The following is a 23,435-nucleotide window of genomic DNA, read 5'->3' as shown; positions in this document are numbered from 1 at the left end:
AACTCCAATTTTTGCCTCCAATCCTTTGAGATTGCTGAAAGCTCTGATGACTTCTCTGCCTCTAACAGCTACCCTTGCTTGGCGTTGGTTTCCACTGGAATTTGTCCCACGCGCCTTTTATTTTTGCTGATTTTGCTTTGTATCCTTTCACTGTAATGAGTCGTAACTGTGAATAATGATGGTATGCTGAGTCCTGTGTGTCTTCCTAGCAAATCACTAAACCTGAGGTGGTCTTGGGATGCCTAATAATCATGCCCATTCTGAATTTCTGTTAAGGTTGATTATCTTGAAGATTCCAGTGTTCTACTGAGAATGATCAGAGACAGATGGTATTGTGACCCTTTTGCATATGTGTGCAGCTGAGGCTCAGAGAAATGAATTTACCCAAGGTCATCCACCTGAGTAATTCCTGACAGAACCAGGAATTGCAGCCAGGTCTAACTCAAAAATTCACCTGTTCTTAAATATACCAATTTCAATTTTTGAAACTCTTCTATGTAATTTGGGTAATTTAATCATTTAACACTCTCATTATGTGTAAGGAAATACATATCAATAGCAAAGTAAGTGGAGTTTAGTGACTTAGTTATTAATAATTACTGCTTCCCAGACCCAGCTTAGTTATACAGGTTCTCCTCTACATACGGTGGACTTATGTTTCAATAAACCCATCTAAATTGAAAATATCATAAATTGAAAATGCATTTAATCCATCTTACCTACCAAACATAGTCTAAACTACATTAAACATACTCAGAACACGTATATTAGCCTACAGTTGGGCAAAATCATCTAACATAAAGCCTGTTTTATAATAAAATATTGAATATCTCATGTAATTTATTGAATACTGTACTGAAAGTGAAAAACAGAATGGTTTTGCAACATAGTAAAGTTGATATATCGTAAGTTGAACCACTGTAAGTCAGGGACTGTCTGTACTTTTCTTTCAACAAAATATAAATAAATAAGCAAAGTTCTTTCTTTTTTTTCAAATAGTTTCTTGTTGGATGTTCTATACACTAGTTCTGTGGAGGGGGACATGCATGTATGTCTGCATGCTGTAGCTACTTAAGACTGACAAAAATTATTAATTGTGTTTTCTATGAATAATTTTGTTTACTTTGTAATATTTAGGAGATACTATATCTCATAAGATAAGAATAAAATTATATTAATTATATAAATAAAATATCCTCTAGTACTTGTGCAGATAGAAAGTTTTTTTTTACCTTAGCCATGACATATTAGCACAAGAAAATCAGACACTATCAGCAATTGCTGATAATTTGGGCCATGGAATATTTTCTGTTTGTGCATCAGTTTCAGAAATTCTCTCCCATGATATCTTTATTGTGCCTTCTCAAAACATAGGTTTTTCTCAAAATTGTGTAAGAGTGCTGAGTTAAGGGAGGATTCTAAGTTGCAAAGGTAGAGGGAGTCTTTTTAAACCTGTTAGCTTGGGACAGGCCATTGCCTGGGGTTTTTAGGAATTGAGGAAGATTGATTTACTATTCTCTTTAACAAGGTAGGTTTTATTATTGTCATAATAACATTTTATAATTGTGCAGTTAGTAGTTTGTAAATGCTTTTACATTTATTTCCTAACTTGAGCCCAACAACTTTGTGAGGTAGTTGGGACTGGTATTCTCATCTCTGCTTTCATTTGAGAAAACCTGTGCTTGGAAAGAGTAAGTGACTTGCTCCAGGTCACATAGCTGGTTAGTAGAAGAATAGAAACACAAACTCATAATTTCTGACTCCGTAGACAGTGTTTTGTCTTAGGTGACAAATCAGCTCTAATGGAAGTAGAAGGCATACTAATACTTGAGGGAGATGGTGTATTTTTTAGGTTTAATTTTGTGTTACTCATAATAGTTGAACATGAGGGTAGCCAGAAAACTTTCTAAATCTGTATGAAGCAGAATTCTTTCTGTTTTCTTTAGAAATCAGTTGGAATTATAAACCTCTCTGCATCATAATGACCCCACACAACAGAGAGTCTCAATGCATTAATCCTATGAGAAAGGCTCTTCGAGTGAAGGTTTTGATGCTTCTCTTGAAGCAGCATGAAGAGAATTTGTTTTTGGACCAAAATGCTGTTATTCTCTCTAGAATGAAATATTTCTTACTGAATTGTTCTGGGCTTAAGGATCTTTATTCTAAAAATTAAAATTTGGAATGGAAGGATGTTAAGGCAGATGTATAGAGGGCAGGTGTTGGAGAATAAAGCAAAAACAAGGCAAAAGGAGGAAACGTGTGAAAAGAATGAGTGGAGCAGGGAAGTAGTGGCATTAAAACAAAGTAATAATTAGGCTTTCTTTTCCTTATGATTGTAAGAATGTTTGAACTCCTATCGCCTGATTTAGAGGGATTATCTTATAACCCTAGGGCAAGTTACTTTAAAGTCCTTCTTTTAAGTAAAGGTTGTTATTAGAATCATATGAGATAATGTATATGAAAGCACTTCCTAAATTGTAGAAGTGCTCAAAATATGTTGGAATTATTAATAAAAGCAAATATGAATTGCTATGATTGATTGTCATGTATCTTAAAGGTCTTTCACTAAAGTCAAATCAATGGATTGGGGTAATATAAAAATTGACGATCTTGTCAACCTCACAGCTTTTCATAATGAGTTCAGCAAACCTTTACTGAGGTGCCTACAATGTGTCATGCCCTTCTGCGAAATGACAGGAGGTACTCAGATGGGTAAGTCACAGTTCCTGGTGTTAAGGTGCTGTGATTCCGTACTGAGAAGACAGGCACACAAATGGGTGGTTTCAGCTGTATGTAAGTGATCAGGTAGAATATTTGTGCAGGGTACAAAAGGAATATAGAGAAAGGACACTTATCCCAGGATGGGCTTTATGGACATCTGAAGATGAGCCCGAGCTTCATTTTGAAAGAAATGTGAGTGGTTAGGAGAAGAAAGGTGGGAAGTATACCTGACACCAGAGGAAACAATGTCGGTAAAGACTTGCAAGTATGAAGTGTGAAGCAAGGAGTGGTCAGGGTATTGAGTGGCAGGATTTGCTTATGGAAAATTTTGGTTTGGATGACTCAGTTGAGTGAATGTTACAGAGGATACTAGAAGAGGAGAGGACTTGGTGGGAGAACAATGAATTCTAATTAAGCAAACCAGAAGAGAAGAAAAGGGTATCAGAATTTTCACCACCGTTAAATGCAGCATCTAATAAAAATGGGCTGGAAAATGGCAATTGGAATAGCAGTATGAAGGCTGGTTTCAGTGGGATGTTGAGTGTTATAATTTTCTGCCTTTCGCTTTACCCTATCTCCGTATTTCCCTAGCTCCTTAAACCCAGCTCCACTGATACCTCCTCCCTGTCTCCTTCCCTTCGTATCTCTCCCCCCCGCCCCCCCACATCTCTCTCCACTGCTAACTTCCTTGTCTCCTTAGCAAACTCAGCCCTGCTAATGTGCCTGAGCTACCGCTGGTGGCCCCATCACAATTGCTCAGTGTACTCTGTGTATGTCAGCTACAGTGTAGACCTTAGTGAAGCTGCAGTTAGAAGCATGATTGTGTTAGAACCTGGAGAAACAGGGCCAGAGTGGGTTATAGGAGTGGACTAGTTCCATACTCTTACTGCATACTCTTATCAGCATGGGTGATGCCAGGCTATGAATGGAGTTCATGTCACAGTCAGCATGATGAATAAGCCAAGATCAAGAAATGACAGGACCAAATTATTTTCTGGATCTAGCGCCCTGATCATTCCTTGTTATGGGGTTTCTTTCGGTTTTCTGGGAGCTTGCCTTCCAGGTTTTGCTGCTTTGTTTTAGAAGTGCACATCAGCATCTGATACCAGCCTTGCTCCAAGTTTCCTTGCTGTCTAAGAGCTTATTTAGCTCGATTCCTGGGCATCTTGCTTGCTCCTAAATCATACTTCTCTCATTCTGTTTCGACTTCTAAGACTAGGCCTGTTCTTTAACCCCTTTCTTTAGGTGTAAATTCATTAACTCTCATATTCAGCTTCCCATGTGGAACTAGAGCCTTGCTCTGACCCCAGTGCAGTGGCTGGGATTCCTACAGCTGATTTCATATATAACCAGTCTTTTTTCAGACAAGGGCAGGGGGCTGGAATTCTGCTGTCCGTAGATCTCTTAAACAATGCTCACCTGCCCGCCCACCCACCACGTGGGTTTTATGCTCTTCCTACCTGTCGGGAGATACTGCCTCATCTCTGTGGAATCAGCCCCTGTATAGTACATGGCTTTTTAGTGTATTCATCTCTTCCTTGCATTTCCGTTATCGTTTCTTGTTATGATAGTCTCCAGGAGAAAATAAGCAAGTATATGGCAAAAGATGCGTCTTTTCTTACTTCTGTTTCCCCCTCTTTTGCTTTCAGTTCGTTTTCCATCTATTTTAAGAATTCTGAAAATCACCTGGGACTTTGGAGAATTTGAAATACAAGGTCAAGGTGGAGGAATGAATTATTGTATTTCGAAAGAAAGAAAGAAGTGATAATAGTCATTTTATTTCTTTTTCTTTTTTTATCGGGCAGTACCTCGTTCTATACCATAGAAGGAATGTTCCCCAATAATAGTCATTTAAAAAGCCAAATAATCTTTTCATTTAATCTCTTTTTTTCTAAAGACCTAACAGATTCATTCTAAGTATTTTAGTTGCATAATTGAAAACTGTGAAATTGTTCCTGAGAGTGATAGGTATTGTTATGGAGTCTCACAGAATCCTGCCAGCCACTCAGCTTGATTTTTCAGAACTACTCTATCATATGCAAGCTCTGAAGTTTTAAGAAGAAGTTTGCTATATTAGATCAAGGTGGTTTTGCAATGCATTTTTCTCTTTTCTTCAATGGACAAGATTAAAGCAATTCTAGGAAAAAAGGTGCTCTTGCCAGATGAGTTTTGCTTTCTCTTCTCAGAAAATTAGAACCATATAATCCATTAATTTTTCCTTCCTGCCTTAACTTCCAGATATGTGAACTGTATTTAATACTCAGTTGCAGGAATTCTCTCATTTTACATGCCTAATGACATCAGCTTCTCCAATTGTTCCCTTTTCATTGTCTGATTTTGTAGCTTTTAATTGTATTAGCTATGGGAAATCCTTTTTGAAAGCAGGTGGGATATAAATAAACATACATCTATATGAAATTAAGGTAGTTATGCTCACTATCTTAGGGATTCTGAAATGTTTCAGTTGTGTTTCTTTGGTATAGTGTGTGTGTGTGTGTGTGTGTGTGTGTGTGTGTGTGTAAAATCTCACAAATGGGGAGAAATCAGAATAATATAATGTTTTCAAGGAAAGAATATGTTACAGAACCTGGTGGAAAGGTTGTCTTAATCCCAAACAAACCTACCTAATGAAATATTTAGAAGCACTTAGTGCTTTTAAGCAAATGTCTTATTCTGTGTCTCAAGGGACAGTAATTAATCTGGGTGTAGAGTGTTCACTTGTTTTTCATTTTTATTTTCGACCCATGGAAACTGTGGGGATGGGTATATGGGCTGTTTTTATGGCAGCTAATCACTTCATAGACTTAGAATAAGTGGTTTCAGTGCATTACTCGAGGAACCAATTAAATACCCACAGTTTCTTATAAGGCCTATTGAAATTATATGTTGCTTGATTTGCAGTGATAAAAATAGGACTTTAAAAATAAATCTTAATAGCCTTCAAATTGATGAAATCTTTCAGAGAAGTAACCTGATGAGAGGGTTCATTGTTTTTTTAGCCATCTAATTGTAGGATGTATATTGGCACTCTTGTAATATAAGTAATAATTAGCATTTCACCCTTTATTGTCAGCACAAGGCTCTTTCACCTATTATAAATCTCTCAACTTGTTTATTTGGATAAGATTTTTAAAGTTAGTGCAAACTGCTTTATATATATATTGGAATCAAAATTAATCTAGAATAGTGAAATAATCTTACATCAGAACCTTAAAATCTAATGAAGTCTTGTATGTTCTATATGTTTTGGCTACAGCCCTACCACTTACGTTTTGGATGAAGATGAACCTCGATTCCTTGAAGAAGTTGATTATAGTGCAGAAAGTAATGATGAGTTAGATATTGAATTGGTTGAAAATGCAGGAGATTATGAACCTTCTGCTCAAGAAGAAGTACTTTCTGACTCTGAATTATCAAGAACATATCTACCTTGAGTCCTCTGCCATCTCTTGTTAACTGTAAAGAAGAAATGAAATATCTTGGTTTTTATTACACAGGAAATTTGAGAGAAATGAGTTTATAGAGAGCTGACTCAAAAGACAAAAAGTAACTCGGGCCTGTTTGGGTTTCAAGACAATAAATATGTTACTAATTCATGATAAAATTGGCACTTGTTTTATTTTAGATATTCAGTGCACTTTATATAGCATTGAATTATCAAATATTGGATTTACTTTTTAAAAAACCTAGAGTATCATTGCATGAATTTCTATCTCCTTATGGTTATACCCTACATCAAATGGATAATTTTGAAGTGTATCAGAATATAAGTCTAAATTCTAGAGTTGTTGAAAATCCTACATTGTGGAAAACTAATATATATGTACACGGATTTCTATACATGTGTTTGTGTAGGGGTGGGGTAGATATTGAAGATAAGACTGTTCTTCCGAATCATGTTAACTGTTGGGTTGTGGCTGAAATAATCCAGAGTTTGCCTTGAAACTATTACATTCTACATTTACCAAATTAAACAAATAAAAACTATATTAAATGTTGCATTCATTTCGTCATCCTTTTTAACCAGCTCAGATTATTTGGTGTATAGAACTCTGTGAGAATATTATAAAAATCCAACATTTGAACACAATGATAAAAAGTTGTACGAAGAAAAGTCTAACTTTTATGTCTTAAGTTTTAGGTATAATTGTACCTACCATAAGAGATATATTTGAACAATTTTCTCTAAAATTGTGTCTCATGGATGCACCTAAAGTTTACCACTGCAGTCAAACAGTTTGTTAAGAAGCTTAAAAAATGCAGTGAGGCTACGATCTGATGTTAAATGTGCATGTGTGTATTGAGCTTATTTAGCATCTTGTAAGCCGTGCTTTGTTATTAAACTTACTGAAGTGAATTTATTTAGGGCATGCTGACACTGCTATCAGAGTCCTAGGTGACTGCAGTGAATTTAAACCATTTCTCATGGTGACATCCCCCAGAGTTTTAGCCGTCCTGCTGCGGGAATGACTTTGCCTTTAAATAAAATAAATTTGGTTGACTCTGGATAAATGCTTCAAGAACTAAGTTTCTGTTGCAATAAAACAAACCCCAAAAGATACCTCATTAACAGATTCTTGCCAGGATTCAGGTGCTTAGGTTTTGGCTCATATCTTCCTTATTTATTCCTAGATCAGAATGTTTTTTAAACCTATTATAATGGAAAATAAATTATAAAGGTGTATTTCAGATTTTTGCATTTTCCAAATTGGTGATTTTTTTTTGTACTATTTAAGATATTTCATCCGTAGTGTAGATTCTTTTTGGTGTCGTGGGAGCCAGCCATCTTTAAAAATTCTGTGGAGCAATTGAAGAGATCTTTTTCTCTAACCAGCCTAATTCTTACTAATCTCAGAAAATGAAGAGTAAATGGACTGGAAAGTTGAACCAGTCCTCTTACTATAGTAACTGAATTTAGGAAAGATCAGGATAATTTAGCAAGGTAAAGTATTATTTAATCATTTATTTAATAATTTATTAATTATGATTATATTTTATGATTTATATATTTTATATATAAAAATTACACATTTTGTTATGATTATACTTTTTTCAGAGAGTAGATTATGGAGCCACTTTGTCCGTACAGTTGTCCCTCAGTATCCGTGGGGGATTGGTTCCAGGACTCCCCAGGGACACCAAAATCTGTGGATGCTCAAGTCCCTCATATAAATGGCGTAGTATTTGCATATAACCTATGCACATCCTCCCATATACTTTAAAACATCTCTAGATTACTTGTAACACCTAATACAATGTAAAAGCTTTGCAAATATTTGTTTTACTATATTTTTTAATCTGTGTTTTTTTTAATGTATCTTCTTATTTTCAAATATTTTTGATTGGAGGTTGGTTGCATCTGCAGATGTGGAACCTATGGATATGGAGGACCAACTGTATATGAATTTTTCTTGGCTTTTACAAAATTAGAAATTAAAAGCCAAAAAAGTCATGTACGAAAAGCAACTACAGCTACTATAATGTGCAGAGTGACTCAAAAATTCCAGTTTATTATGTTAACTATGTAAAAACCCCTAGCCATGTACTATTATAATATTTTATGTTGATGAAGTACTTCTTTTAGCATATATTACAAACGTAAATAAAGCCATTTACTAAATATTCACAAGATTGAAGAGAAAGTCTTTATAGTTAGGAAATGATTTTATTCATAAACAATAAATAGCTTTGGAAAAATAAATAATTTAAAATCCTAGCTTTTCTAAGTAGGGGTATAGCTAGGTTTCATTGGCTGTTTAGTAGCTAAAATTGTCTAATTTTAGTAGCTAATTTTTACCTCTGTGGCCTCATGTTTTTCAGGACATTCAAAGAATGGTTGAGATGCCTTCAGTATCATAGTCCTGTAAATTAACGTTCTACTCTGTGCTGCAGTGATGATGAAGTCTGATAAACTGAGTCTAATGATGGAGTTTAGATTTATTTTATTTACCTTGCATTTGGAGCTTGGAATTTCTTAAATGTAGTTTTGTTCTAATCCAGTGGTTCTCAGGCTGTAATGAGTGTGCATGATGCATCAGAGTCACCTTGAGATCTTCTCAAAACACAGACTGCTGTTAGGGAGATCTGAGGCACAGCCCAAGGATCTGCATTCCTCCTAAATTCCCAGGTGGTGACGCTGCAGGCCCACACTTGGAGAATCACTAATATCATCTGATGCACTCTTTCAGCATCACAGTTTCCTGAGAATCATAGGACCTATGAATTGGAAATTAGCATTGGGGAGAATTTAGATCAAACGAATTTGTAGAATCAAGGAAATAGACGTACAGACGTCAAGTAAGGTCACAGGGTCGCTTGGGCTGAGCCAGGGTCTCCTGACGACCATCCTCATGTTCTTACCACAAAAAGAGATGCTATCCTTTGCCTTTCCCTAGAGAGTGAGCACGGTGAAAAGCTTAAGGGTCTTTCTTGAATTTGTGAAATTTGTTCAGGCAAAGTAGAAGGCAAAAACCTATGGTTCACATTGACTTTTCATTGTGGTCACAGTCTTGTCTGAATACAGGAAGTATAATCAGTCTCTGCCGCTTTTGCTCGTTTTTGTGTGGTAATTAGAAACATGGATATTTGTCTGAATTGTAATTACAAATAAGTAACCTGGAGTTCTGTTTCAGAGAGTGCAGTAACAGCAATGAATATGCTTTCTAAATTCAAATAATCCAAATGAAAATGACTGTATCAGTATAAGCAGTGAAATGGATATTACAATAAGTGTACTAATGGAATTGTTTTTGTGCATGATGCAGAAATAAAGGACAGTAATCAAACTATAAATGGATCCTTATAAATCCTCTTGTTTTCCTATACATACTTTAATCATTACAAAATATTAATTGGAAATTGGTGAATTTTTCTCATTTGATGAAGGAGCTATATGTAAACTCTAGTTCTTTCCATTGGGAAAAGCCTGTTGAACTTTATAAAATAGATGTTACTATTAATATTAAGTAAATATTTCTCTGATTAAAGTATATTCAGATATCTGTGACATAAAAGGAAACCTAGAAGAAAGTTTAATTTTCTTTATGAAAATGAATATTTTAAAGGTTTACTCCTTGTAATGTCACATGTCAGTTGTTTTCCGCTGTTAAAAATATTTACAAAGCACTTTTACTTAACCTGTTTTGGGCTGATACTGGGCAACAGGAAGTTTACCTTAATGCCCTCCTCTTTCTAGACCACGAACAGTAACTTAGGCCGATGGCCACTCCTTCCACTCTGCCTCACAAGCCTTGTTTACACTGCACAGTCTTTGACCTCCTGGTACCCTGCATCAGATCCTATAATTTCTTCAGAGCTTGCCTGATTATTAGGGGCATTGAATAATAAAACTTTTTTTTCAATTTGACTTTGCTAACTATGCAGTACCTAAATGCAAGTGAGTGGCCCTCGCATGCAGAATTTCAGACGTCAGAGGGGCTAATCAGTGCTATTTTGGCATCTAGGATGTGGTGGACGCTGTTGAGCCCTATGGTAATCTTTGTGTATGTGCATTTGCACACATGCGTGCAAGCCTTTGTGAAGCGGAGAAGGATTTGCGGTACCCTTCTATTTGTAAACCCAGATAACGGTAAAGGGCTGAAGAGACTTGGCTCTAAATATTTAGAAAGGTTTACCTTTATGATACTGAACGTAGGACTGTCCCTCCCAAAGACGTCACTGGTGGCGTGCCACGTGAACATGGGGGAGCGACAGCAAAAACCTGGTCAGCATGATTACAATGGATGATCTTGCAAACATTCGTAACGCACTTTCAAACCACATACAGGTCTTTGGTAAGTGGCAAATGTGAAGACATTGTAAAAGGCAAAGATGCTTGTTATTGAAAATTAAAATAGAAAAGACTAGTGTTTAATAAAGTCTGCACCTTTGAAAACAGATTGGCTTCTCTAGATTTCTCTCTAGCTGAAGGTGTAAGTTAGGAGTTTTAAGACTGGAAACATTTTCATGTTCAGTGTTAAATATTTACTAAATCGAATTATGTGCTCTATTTACAGTGTCATGACTTTATACACAATTGGGGTTTTTCCTGCCATTTTACTCATTAATTCTTAGAAATGTTTGACATTTCGTCTATTTTCTTTTTCTTTCAGAAAGTGTGCCCTCGAAATAGAGTGAATAAGTTGTATAATTTCATATAAAAAGACAAATTTCAAAATATGAAAATATCCCTTTTACAAGATTATAATTGTGTTTAATATATAGAGAGGCGTGTCCAGCACACACCCACCTTTGCCAGCCTTTATTTCTCCCTCCTAAAGAGCTATACAAAATGAAAAAAATATCAAAAACTGTTCTATCACATGTGCTAAAATTCAGATCTTTTACCTGATGGAGTAGACACATGTGGTTGTCTCCTGTATGTCCACTCCCCCCTTTGCTTAACTAGTATTCCAGATCTCTGCATCCTGAGGTCACCAACTTCCCCACACCTTCAGGGGAGGAAGAGGGTGGAGCACATGAGCTGAGCTGAGCCAGCTGGCACATTCCATCTGCGGACCAGGGGGATTGGGCAGATGCAGGCACACGATCTAAGCCAATCCAAACAGAATGAACATCAGGACTTTTGATGGCAGTGTTAGAACAAGCTTTTCCCTTGGTAAGGAAGGATACAGCCACTGGCAGCCACCATGCGACCCTGAGAGCGGAGCATTCCTGCATGAGCCAACACTGAAGGAACAGAGCCAAGGTATTGAGAGAAACTGGGTCTTTTCATCATCTCAGCCCAGCCCCCTATCAAGCTGTACATGAAACCTCAAATAGTGTCATTTATATGGACCTATTAAGTCACCTTCCTTGTTTAAGCTATTTGAATTGAAATTTTTTATTACCAGTCAAAGTATTGTCTGTTACACAGGTATGTCTGACACCTATCTGAAAAGCCAGCAACCCACAGTGTCTGTTCCAGAAGGGATGACTCCACCCAGAGCACATGCCCTAAGAGAAGTTAATAGAAAGAGATGAGTTCTTTTACCCAAAGGGACACTCTGGGAAGGCAGAAACCACAGATGTCCACTCAACTGTGCGGGACACTGATTTTTATTTTGTCCCTACCAGAAAAATTTTCTAGGCCAGAGCAGAAATGAACCACATATTTGTCATCACTGTTCTAAACTCAGGGAGTATTTTCTCCAATGGTAAGACTTGTCATTGGTTTGTTCAGAGGTAATATTGTCCCAGGAGCTGGCTTCTCAGCATCCTGAAAGTTCTCTTGGTTGTGGAGAAGGACACAAATATTGTTAAATATTCATATTGAAACTGAGTACTTCTTTAATGGTGCATTGTGATAACAAGATGGACCCAGGGAGCAAGCTGAGAAGGATTAGAGATCCCTTTGTTAGTTACATCAATTAGACCCATTATGCAAAGACTGAGAGTAAGAGTTGGAAATCTCTAGCATGAGCAAATATAATGGCACAAAGTCTTAGCATTATTCATTTACCCATTTCAAAGCTATTTCCATCCACTCACTGATTGGAACCGCAAGTCCCTGCCTTTTCATCCACGCAAAGAGCATTTGAATGCCCTTTAAGGTTTAAGAAGTGCTTTCCTAAAAGTTACCTCATTTCAGCATCATGAAAACACTGTTAATCATCAGCATCTCCATTTTACGTGTGAGGGAACTGAGGCTCAGAGAGGCCATGTGACTTAGCTGGACTTGCTAGTGCAAAGCACAGCAGGGACTCAGACCCGAGCCTCCACCCGTCTGCTGGTGACCCTGTGCTTCCTCTCCATCAGCTAGCTGGTGGCCTGTGCCATCTCCGCGAGTGAGCCAGCCAGCCAGCCTTCTGTCAGCTATTTGATGATACTGGGAAAATACGCAGCTGTTTATCACTCCATGCCATAGGGTTCTGAGGAGGGCAGGGAGAGCTATAACTGACACAATGTCTAGTATGGTGAACACTCTCCTGGGTGCCTTGTGAAAACAATCTCAATGGAAACATTTTCTCTTTTAGCCTGTGGGATGATGGTCATATTTCCCAAGTCCCTATTTTATGGATGGTTGGGAGGATGGCGGTACATCTCATTTTTGTTTCTAACCATTTTATACTTTTTTAAAACGAAAGAGACCCCTGAGTCTTTTTTTATTTTATGTTTAATAAAATAGGTAATGGTTTAGTACAAGCTTTTCTCCATCTGTCTTTTCTGGTTTCTGTAAAGGCTTGAAAGGCTGCTTTTATATCTGTGATGTGAAGGAAAAGAATTTTGTCTAACGTACTCAGCTAAAGTACATTTTATATAACAGACCTGTCTAAAGTAAACTTTTGCTTCATTTTCTTTAAAGAATTTGTGTTTTTACTGGAAAGAGTTTATTCTGTAGCTTCATTGTCCCTTTAACTGGCAGGGCCACAAAATAAGTTTTAGAAATAAGTCCGCAAATGATCCATTGTTCTAGTTGCAATTTTAGCTAGAGGTATTGTAACATTTTTATAATACAAAACAAAAATAAGATGACCCAAACATTCCAATTTTGTATTTGTGGTAGCTTATTATAGAGTTGTTGGCAAAACTTTCACAAAGAATTTTTTGTTCATTGGCTAAGCTCAGTGTTGGGTAACTCTTAAGAGCGTGAGTGCAGGAGTTGAGAACCAGAAGGGAGACGACTGTCTCTCTAACCATTCTGACAGGGGCTGCTCCCGCCTGCCTTGTGGAAGACGTCCAGTACGGGGAATTCTTAGGATGTGTGTACCAAACTCAGAAGCATGGGCGTCCTAACCAATGAGAGCACTGGGACTCTACCTGGCTTTGCTTCTAGTTAATTTGGTACGGTAAATTTCACCGTATCTTAACATATAAACCCATCAAACTTATAAAACCTTTTAGTAAGACTGCTGTGAAGCATGCCAATCTGTCCCATACCTAGAGTGAATAAAAGAATGACTTTTTCCTTTGATGATAATAAAGGCTTAGTGTTTGCTCAGTGCCTCCTACGTTACGGGCCTGACCTGTGTGCCTCATATATACGCCTATTTAATCCTCATAATAACCCAATGGTAGGTGTTACTACCCCCATTTTACAGTTGTGGAAATTAGCTAAAGGACACACAGCTAATAAATGTTGGAAAATCAGGTAATTCTTATTGAAGTCAAGCAAGAAAGCAGCTACTGAGAACCATCGCTGGGGGTGGTACAAGGCTGTCATTCCAGATTCCACAGTATCTGACCAGGGAGCACATGTCATAGCACATGGTGCAGGAATGGGCTTATAGACCTGGGCCCCCCATTTTGCCTGCCACTGCAAGGAACCAGTGTGGCGAAACAGTGGGATGTACACTGTGAGTCCAAGCTCTGGATTCTGAAACTTGGAAACTCAAGCAGGATGGCGGCCTCTGTCCCACCACATTGAATTTCTTAGGGGTAGCTCTGTTTATGGTGCTGTCGCCCCAGCACATGTCTCCTTGTGGGTAAGGACAATGGAATTCAGATAGCAATGTGGCCATTACTTGGTCTAGTGTCCCAATTATACCTACCATAAACTTTTTTGTTATTGTTATTAAAACAAAAAGAGAAAATAGAAGCAGAACTGTCTTACTGTCTGGGCTGGGATAAAGAGAACATGGTTAATTGGGAAAAGGTTCATAGACTGAGGAAAAAAATGCAAATATATGCTTCTAAAATAAATATATCCTATGCTATTTGCTTATAAGTCTAGAGGCTCCATATGATGAGAAACCACTGATGAGTAAACTTGGAATGTGAGTGTCGCCTCGTGGAGGAAGCATCACAAGTGCATCATGCCCTGTTACCTTCCACGCGCCTGCCTGGGACACACTGGGGAGTAGCGCAGGAGGCTGTGCGTGGAGACCGGCTGTGGACTGAATGGGTGACAAGACCTGATCACCCTGCCGGTACCGCGTGCGAGTGGAACCTGGCGGGTAGGTGTTCTCATCTATGCTGGAGGGCTTCGTGGGCTCGGAAGAGAATGGATGGGCCGAAGCAATTGCTGAATCAGCAGGCATCAGCCCCATGCCCAAAGAACTGAAGCGTTGGATTGTATACACATGCCAACTTGTACGTGAATGATGAAACTTATTTTTACCGACTTAGACAAATGGAAAGTTGTTTCAAAAATTGTCTCATTTTACAGGTCCACATAAGAAGACAAATGGATCAAAGCCAGACATAGCAGACCAAGATTTTACCTTTAGGTCTTTGGTATGCTATTATTTAAATCGTCCCCATCCTGCATCAAAACCGTCTGCCTGTGAATTTATAAGGGACAGATGTAACACCAAAAGGTATAATAAGTTCACCGTAGGTCTTTCCAATGATTGTTTCAGTCTTTAACCTCCCCGCCTTATCAACCCAACTTATATGTTCTCCACCTTCCATGGTAAGTTTGCTTTGTTATCCCAGCTTGAATCCTGGAATCTTATTAATTGTGGATTCTGTCAAATTGTCTGACTTTGTTCAAAGGGACAGTCTTTCATAGGCCTACTTTCCTAACGAGGGATTTGTTTGTGTTGGGTGGAGGATTCAATGTCCATTTAATTAAATCACCAAATGTTACTGTCCTGACTTGAAACCCAAATTAATAGCAGCAACCTGTTGGCTGCAGGAAAATGGTCCAACTCAGAAGGAGTTTAGTCTGTTCTGTTCCCACAGTATACATTTATAACAAGGAGAGGGAAGGAAAGGAAGAATAGATGCTCTATAGTCTTATGTCTTGCTTAAAACTGCCTAGAAATTGACCCTTCATTTTGGATTAAAAAATTCCCTAAAACTTCATGGAAATTGGAGACACTTTAGTCAATGCACCATTAGAAGGACAACCTCAAGAAACCCTTGGGCCTGACTAATTCAGCTTTGGTGTCTTTATCAGGCTTGTGTCCATATTTGGTAGTCCTCACTGGTGGAACTGGGTCCTCATAGTCCTGGGAAAACGAGTGTTTCCCTTCATGAGGGGTATCTCCAGGAAGGGTACAGGGCCTGGTGTGGCCTTGGAAAGTCATGTTGTTATACGTATAAGTGGAGCCTGATTTAAATAACTTATAGGGGCAGCCTTGAAAAGGAAAAATCACAACAATGTTGTGACACAAAGGTGCAATTTGTGAGATTTGTGAATAATGAACAATGTTGATGTCTTGGGAAAAAAAATAACCAAAAAACAGGAAGCACAGCTTAGTTGAAAGAGCCCGTGTTGGATTTATCAGACCTGAGTTCATCTCCCACTCCCCTGGTATTTAGCCAGCGAGGTGACCTTGCACAAGCCACCGGATTTCCCTGGGCCTGAGTTTCCACTTCTGTAAAATGGCAAAAATAATGCTGTTTTGGATTGTGTATGGATTTGATTATATTTGTAGGATATCAGGCGCAAAGCTCAGCACCAAATAACAGCCTAATAAATAGCGTAGCTCTGTGAACAGTGGCCCCTTTGGCTCAGTTTCATTTATTCTACTTAGTATTTTTAAATTTTTCTGTCCTTCGCAGAACTTTTAGTGGCAAAAGGGGCCCTCCGAGGTCATTAAATCCCACTGTCTTTGTTAGATGAAAAAATTCAGCCCAAGAGAGGTTAAGTGACGTGCCTGAGGTCACCCAGCTTTCTGACGGCTCCTTGAAGCCCTCGGCAGGTCCTCTGTGGTGTGCCTGCCCTGCTGGCACATCCTTCTGGGCTTAGCAGCCCTGTCTCTAATGTCAGACTAGTTTCATATTCTGTTGACAATTACATTGTCCATCATGCCATTTAGAGCTTTGACTTTATAGCTCTGGGAAGCACCTTAAAATATAATTGCAAACACTCTGCCCATCCAAATGTGTACTCCCTACGCCTAATAATGAGGCTTTTAAGTGGCGGCATTGGGGAGCACAAGATGATAGCTCGTGTGAAAGGAGAAATCCGGGCAAATGGGATCTGGTAATGGACTTTGCTGTGACACTAGTTGTCTGATCACTGCTCTGCGGTTATGTTGGTACATTTTGTATTTTGAAAGGCACAAAATGTCAGGCCATTGCCCAAATACTGGTTACAATTTTGATTCTTTTGCAGCATTGCAGCAAAGTACCTCAGGATTGATTTTTCCCCCCAGCATTTTATGTTTGATGTTCCTGTCCTTCGTTTAGAAGTTGTACTTTCTGTTGTTTATAGATCTATCAAAAAATACACTTTTCTTCCTGTTGCCTAAATGATTTGATTGTTCTATTCTTGGAGTAGAAATGCTAGCTGCCCTTAAATTTGTGACCTATAGAAGAGCTGCCTATTAGCTCGGCAGCTCTTAATTTCGAGAGTTTGTTCATTCATCTGTTTTTCAAACTTACTGAGTGCTGATGTGTAAGGCATCGGAGCAGGTGAAAAGAATGCAAGAGTGAGCAACACGTGGCCCTTATCCTCAAGGAACTTGGAGTCCCATGGAGGAGATGGGCGTGGTTTCCATAAACAACAGTAAAGGAAGACAGAACACAATGTGCCAGGAGGAACAAAGTGCCAAGGGGGGGCAAAGGAATGACTAATCCTGACACGGGCCTCTGGGAAAGGTGTTGCAATGACGTGAGACTGAGCCGGATCTGAAAGAGTGCAGGGAATTATAATGAGGACAGAAGGGGCTTGGCAGGCGGGGGTGGGAGGCAGGGAGAGAGGGGAAGGAGGACAGGTATTCTAGACAGAGGGAACAAGAAGAGCAGAGGGTGGAGGTTGGTGGGCGAGGAGAGGTAAGCAGGGTTCGTTCGTGAAGACACTTGGAAGCTGTGCTATGGCATTTGCGTCCGTAAGTCAGTGGGGAGCTATGGATGGTTCTTAAGCAAGTAAGTAATGGGATGAGATTTGTGTTTTAGACAGATAGAGAGTGGATTGGAGCATGTAAACCTCTGATTTCACTTTCTGAGCCAACAACCAGCTGGGTTTCTTAGGTTTGCCTCTCAACTCCCTTCCTTGTATCTGACCCCCATCTTCCTCTGGCGATAGCTGCCCCTGGGCACCAAGCCCACCAGGAGCTCCCTGAAACAGGACCCAGCCTCTCACTGGGCCAGGGCCTGCAGGAGCCTGTTCCAGCAGCCCAGAAGGAAAGCAGACAACTGTCATCCTTTGGCAAACTAAGGTCACTACTGCTTCTGCCTGAGACATAACATGCTTGAATTTAACAAGCATATGCAAACTATAAATCTTGAAATTTTTGTTAGGCTTCTAGGGTAGATCAATATAGTCACAGAATAACAGTTCTCTGAGGCTTGCAGGTCTTACATAAATTGCCAAATAATTTTCCTTCTCACCAGAACTGCAAAGAAATTCCCAGTGAATGAGTTTGCTGAGCAGTTCCTCCTAAGGAGTGTCAGCCTGGCAGGGACACCACGCTGAGCCCAGGCTGGGTCAGCGGAACCAGTGTCGACCTGCAGACAGGTGAACAGGAGAGTAAGTGCTTGTTGTTGAGAGCTGCGGGGTTTGGGTGCTTTGTTATGCAGCACTGCTGAGTAATGGCCACTGAACCCGCCCTGGCAGCAGACTGGCCTGCCACTCACCATGCGGAAGTGAGGGTTAACTGAAGGGAGGTAAGTGAAGTGCTCTGAGCAGGGCTTTGACTTATTATTATTATGATCATTGTTACTATTGTTATTAATCTCACATCGAACTTTGCTCACTGTCTCTCACAGCCAAACCAAAACCCTAGACGCCCTCCTGGTGGGCTGGGAAGGGAAACGTTGGATCAGCATATATGCGGTGATTGGGTCGGATGGATGAGGCCTTACAGTCGTGTTTGGAGAGGAAGACAGGAGGAGGGCAGGGGAGAAGGGAAGGGAGGGAGGGTGGGAGGATAAAGCCGTGTTCTAGGGGCTGCCATCATCCATATCTTACCAGTCTGCCATTTTGTTTTCAGGCCACAGTCCGAGCCTTGCTCACTTCTGGGAAATCTGTGAGGCAGGGCCTGCTTTGTCCCACCGGAGGACTGCTGGGGACCTCAGCCTCTCCCCTCCAGCTGGGTCAGCACCTGCTGTGCCTCACACTGGCTCATCACATACCAGCGGGAGTGCACCCCTTTCTGCTGAGGTGTGAGAGCTTCTTTACCGAGGGGTTCAGAACAGTGTGCTAATGCCCTATAGATTTAGATGAGAAAGAAGATGAGAAAAATAGGAAGTGAGCCCTTGGTTTGTTCCATCCACTTCCTGAGGCTGTGCGGGGGTGGGGCTTTCCTGCATGGGCCTTTTAGGGGCAGCCCACAGGGGTGTGGCCTCATTTCTTCTGTCTGTCCTCCTTATACCCCACAATCCTCCTGCCCAGGGCCCCACTGTCCTGCCCTGGAGCTATGCCACCCCTTACCCAAAGGTGGAAACCCTAGATCCCCAATAATCTCTCATATCTTCAGAATCTTCAGCTTCCGTCCATGATTGTTGGCTGAATCCAGAGTGGAGAAGTAGAAAGATCCGGTTCTGTGAGTAGGGGGCGGGCTGGGTTGAAGTCAGGGACTTCAGCTCTGGGCTGGGCTCTCTGCGTCTAAAAGACCTAAAGATAAACACAACTTGACACCACCAGGACTAATTTCTCACTTGAGACCACTCTGTTGGGTCTCTGGAAGACATGCGTATTTCTCCCATTTGACCACATTATTTGAAAAAAATTGCCTGTCTGTAAAAAGAATTTCCTTATTCACCAAGTTGTTTGAACAAATGGTATCATTTTTATTAGGTTGGTGCAAAAGTAATTGCGGTTTTGGGCCATGAATTTTAAATCATAACTAGGCTCAAACACATCTTTATTAATTAAAATAGGAAACAGTACAATCGACACATTTTTGCCAACAACAAATAAATTTGTTTATTCCTGTAGCATAAAAATCCATGCTTCAGGATTCGACGAACTCTTAGAAAGCATTTTCTGCATCCTGCTGGTCATGGAAGCATTTTCCCTGCCAAAAGTTGTCCAGATGCATGAAGAAGTGGTAGTTAGTTAGTGAGTGAGGTGAGTTAGGTGAATGTGGTGGATGAGGCAAACCTTGTAGCCCAATTCGTTCAACTTTTGAAGTGTTGGTTGTGCGACCTGTGGTTGGGCGTTGTCACGGAGAAGAATTGGGCCCTTCCTGTTGACCAATGCCAGCTGTAGGCATTGCAGTTTTTGGTACATCTCGTCGATTTGCTGAGCATACTTCTCAGATGGAGTGGTTTTGCCAGGATTCAGAAAGCTGTAGAGGATCAGACCAGCAGCAGACCACCAAACAGTGACCATGACCTTTTTTTGGTGCAAGTTTGGCTTTGGGAAATGCTTTGGAGCTTCCTCTCAGTCCAACCACTGAGTTGGTTGTTGCCAGTTGTATAAAATCCACTTTTCGTTGCACATCACAATCCAATCAAGAAATGGTTCATTGTTGTTGCGTGCAGTAAGAGAAGACGACACTTCAAAATGATGATTTTTTTGATTTTCAGTCAGCTCATGAGGCACCCGCTTATTGAGCCTTTTCAGAATTTTTCCAATTTGCTTCAAATGTCGAACAACCGTACAATAGTTGACGTTGAGTTCTTCAGCAACTCCTCATGTAGTTTTAAGAGGATCAGCTTTAATGATTGTGTTCACTTGGTCATTGTCAACTTCCGATGGCTGGCCACCAGGCTCTTCATCTTCAAGGCTCTCCTCTCCTTTGCAAAACTTCTTGAGCAAATGGGTTGTTTGGACCCATTCTGTTTCTGGACCAAATGGGTTGTTGATGTTGCTAGTTGTCTCCGATTCTTTACGACCCATTTTGAACTCAAATAGGAAAATCGCTCGAATTTGCTTTTTGTCTAATATCATTTCCATAGTCTTAAATAAATATAAAATAAAGAGCAAGTAATAAATCATTAGCAAAAAACATAAAGTGAGAAATGCACATTAAAATGATGTATAACATAATCACATTTAAGAATGTATTTCAATATCAAACAGCAAATTTCAACAGTGCTAAAACCGCAATTACTTTTGCACCAACCTAATACATCATTTTTTTCATTATCTGAAAGTTTCCAGCTTATCTCCTATTAAGAGGTGTGCATGCATGTGTGAGAATGCATTTGTATGTATATGTGTGACTGTGTGTGAGTGAGTGTATGTGTAAGTGTGCGTATGAGCATGAGTGATGATGGGCTGGATATGGGGCAGAGGAAGTATGGAGAAATCAATCTTTATGCACAACGTTTTTGGCTTGAAAATGCAACCATTGATGGAGGTGGGAAATATGGGGTGGGGGGTAATGGGAAGGGAAAAAAAAAAGAGATATAGATATGTGCGTTACTGGCTGGGAAAGACAGACCCAGAAAGGCCAAGCACTAGCTTTGTTTACCTCCCCGTGTCAATTCTGGTTTCTTTGGGATGCTCCAAAGCCCATGTCCTTGGCCTCTGATCATTTGGTAGGGGCCCAGCACCCTGTCAGCGGCTGGCATTGGGACGTTGATGAGAGGAGCTGTTTACTTTTTCAGCACCATGTGCTAATGGAGGAAAAAAGAAGAGGAGAGAAAACAACCAAGTACCAGCAGCCAAGCTATCGTGTAATGAGTTCTACATGTTGCTAATGACATTGCGACATGACTACTTTGATAAACAAAAATAACTGCCTTTCATATTGCGTGAATTAAGAAGTTCATACTTGGCTTCAGTTTCAGGGTGATGCTTTTTATTTTTTTCTGTGTGTATGGGAAGTTTATATTAATTCCCCTTTTTATGAGAATATGAAAATGAGGAAAATATACTTTCCACATTACAAAAAAGTCAAATTGTTGAGAATGGGTTGAATTTTAAGGATTTCTATGTGGTTAATACTCAATGTGGAATAAGAGATAAAAACCTGGTGGATGATCAGTGCTGTTCTTGCTGATTGCCAGGGGCTCTGGGAGGTTGCCCGCCCCAGCCAGGCCTCCCAGCTCAGCCAGCTTGGGTGTCCATGTTTGCACAGAGCTATTTACAGTATGTGGACGTTCTTAAGAGAGAACTGCACAACTTCATAGCACTCTCAGCCACTCTTTTTTTTCTCCTACATTTTTGAATCAACTACAATGTGCCATTTTCTTGGAGTGATTGTGATTTTGTCCATCTTGACTTTTTAATGTCGGAAAGGTGGAATTTTCAGGCTGTTTTTATCAAGTGTGGTCATATCTTTGCATTTAGTGCATATGAGATCACCAATGAACAAAATTCCCTGAACCAATCGGCCCTATAGGAACAGGGAGGCATGAGTTTCCATGGCCCAGGGAGGGGTCTTGTGGAAGGCAGCTGGGCTTGAGATGGTTCTCGTGAGTTCCACTTGAGTGTCCTGCCCCATGGTGGGCCCACCCTCCCACAGGGCTGTGGAATGTATGCAGTTGTCACGGGCTGAGGTCACTGGGAAACTGCAGGGAGCTGTGCCACGTGAAGGACCCTGCAGGGCTTTCAGGACATGCACCCCCTGAAACACCTTTCCCAGAGGGTGTCAGCGGCTGCAACAACCAACAGGGAGGTTTATAGCCTGGCCAAATCTAGGCCCTAACTCTGAGCCCAAAAGGAGAGGCCACCCACAGGGAGAGGACTGTGCTGGGACCCAACGAACTAAAGAAGCACAGTTCATTCTCTCCTCTCAGGCCCTCACCCTAACACACTGGAGAAACACTGCCCTGAAGAAGAAGGACTCAGAGCTGGCCCATGACCCTCTCCCTGCACTGGTTCAGGCTCTCTCTCAAGCCAGCAGGGAGGAGGGAAGAAGGTGAGGCCTAAATCGAATTCGAAGTTAAATCTATAGTATGAGCGCACAGTGTCATCAAAGGAAGGAAATGGAGATTTGACAAGGTAGGATTGAAAAAAATCATTGGAGTAAAAGAAAACTGTTTCATGTTTATGCCTCCATAGAGGTGAGAGCTGCTCAGGAGGTGGATGCAGGGGTCACACACTGGAAAGATTGCACCAGCTCTAGAGGGCCCCTTAGGCTCCGGGTGAGCGTGAGGGTTGGCGTGACCCAGGAGGAGTGAGTTCCCATCTATGCACGGATGCAGGCAGAGGTGAGAGGCTGGAGCAGACAGATACTCCTTAGAGTTGTTTCGAGCCTGGGGCTCTCTTTCTCTTCAGCACCCTTGGCAGAGGTGGGTGGCTGGGTGGCACAGGAGGAGACTGCAGGGTGCTTGCTGCTCAATGGATGGCCCTAGACCTGCCTGGGCATGGAGGGTGGGGACTTGAGGGCTGGACTCCACTGGCTGGGGTCTCTAGTTGCTTTCACACAGACCAAGGGCAAGCTCTTTTGCTGGTCACCACCTCCTGTGGGTTTTGGGCCTGAAGATGCTCAGAAGAAGTTGAACAGGCTGGTATGTTGGGTCTGACCAAGGACTCTGAGGGGACGAGCAGGAGTAACTGCCATCCACAGCATTCATTTCTTGAAACCTTGGGACCTTTGGGCCACCTGCCTCTGCTCTCGTGGGAGGCCAGGCCTTGCTCCTCTCAGTTGGTTTTGTCATCTCTCCTGTGGATGTAGGTGGACATGGACATCTGAACGTGGGAAGGGCCTGGGTGTGGAGCCCTCGCCAGGGCAGCCAGCAGGTGCCTGTGAGACTCAGTCATGGGACTTCATGCCCTGGTTACCATGGATTTGAGTTTTGGTGGGGGACAGCTGACCTTGGCCAGAATGTTCCCGTCTGGGAGGCCCTGATACCATGACTCTCAAAGACACAGGTCAGTTCCCATCCCTGTGCTCCCAGAAGGTGCTTTGGCTCCACAGCAAATGTCCTCACTTCCTCCCCAGCAACCGGCTCTGCATATCGAGTGGTAGTAGAAGGGGAAGCTC

At 40.8% G+C, this 23,435-nt stretch overlaps 1 protein-coding gene across 1 annotated transcript in view; it reads left to right on the top strand.

The window, feature by feature from the left end:
* AGTPBP1 (ATP/GTP binding protein 1) overlaps positions 1 to 6,719 on the top strand; it is a 175,637-nt gene extending 168,918 nt beyond the window's left edge. Inside the window, 1 exon segment of the mRNA XM_012640014.1 lies at positions 5,978 to 6,719. Within this exon segment, the coding sequence (XP_012495468.1) occupies positions 5,978 to 6,155 (178 nt within the window). The 3' untranslated portion in view covers positions 6,156 to 6,719.
* Positions 6,720 to 23,435: the final 16,716 nt, after the last annotated feature.

The sequence above is a fragment of the Propithecus coquereli genome, unplaced genomic scaffold (assembly GCF_000956105.1).
Source record: "Propithecus coquereli isolate 6110/MARCELLA unplaced genomic scaffold, Pcoq_1.0 Scaffold147, whole genome shotgun sequence".
Classification (NCBI taxonomy): Eukaryota; Metazoa; Chordata; class Mammalia; order Primates; family Indriidae; genus Propithecus; species Propithecus coquereli.
Note: the sequence above shows the minus strand (reverse complement) of the source record. Positions and strands in the feature narration are given on the sequence as shown.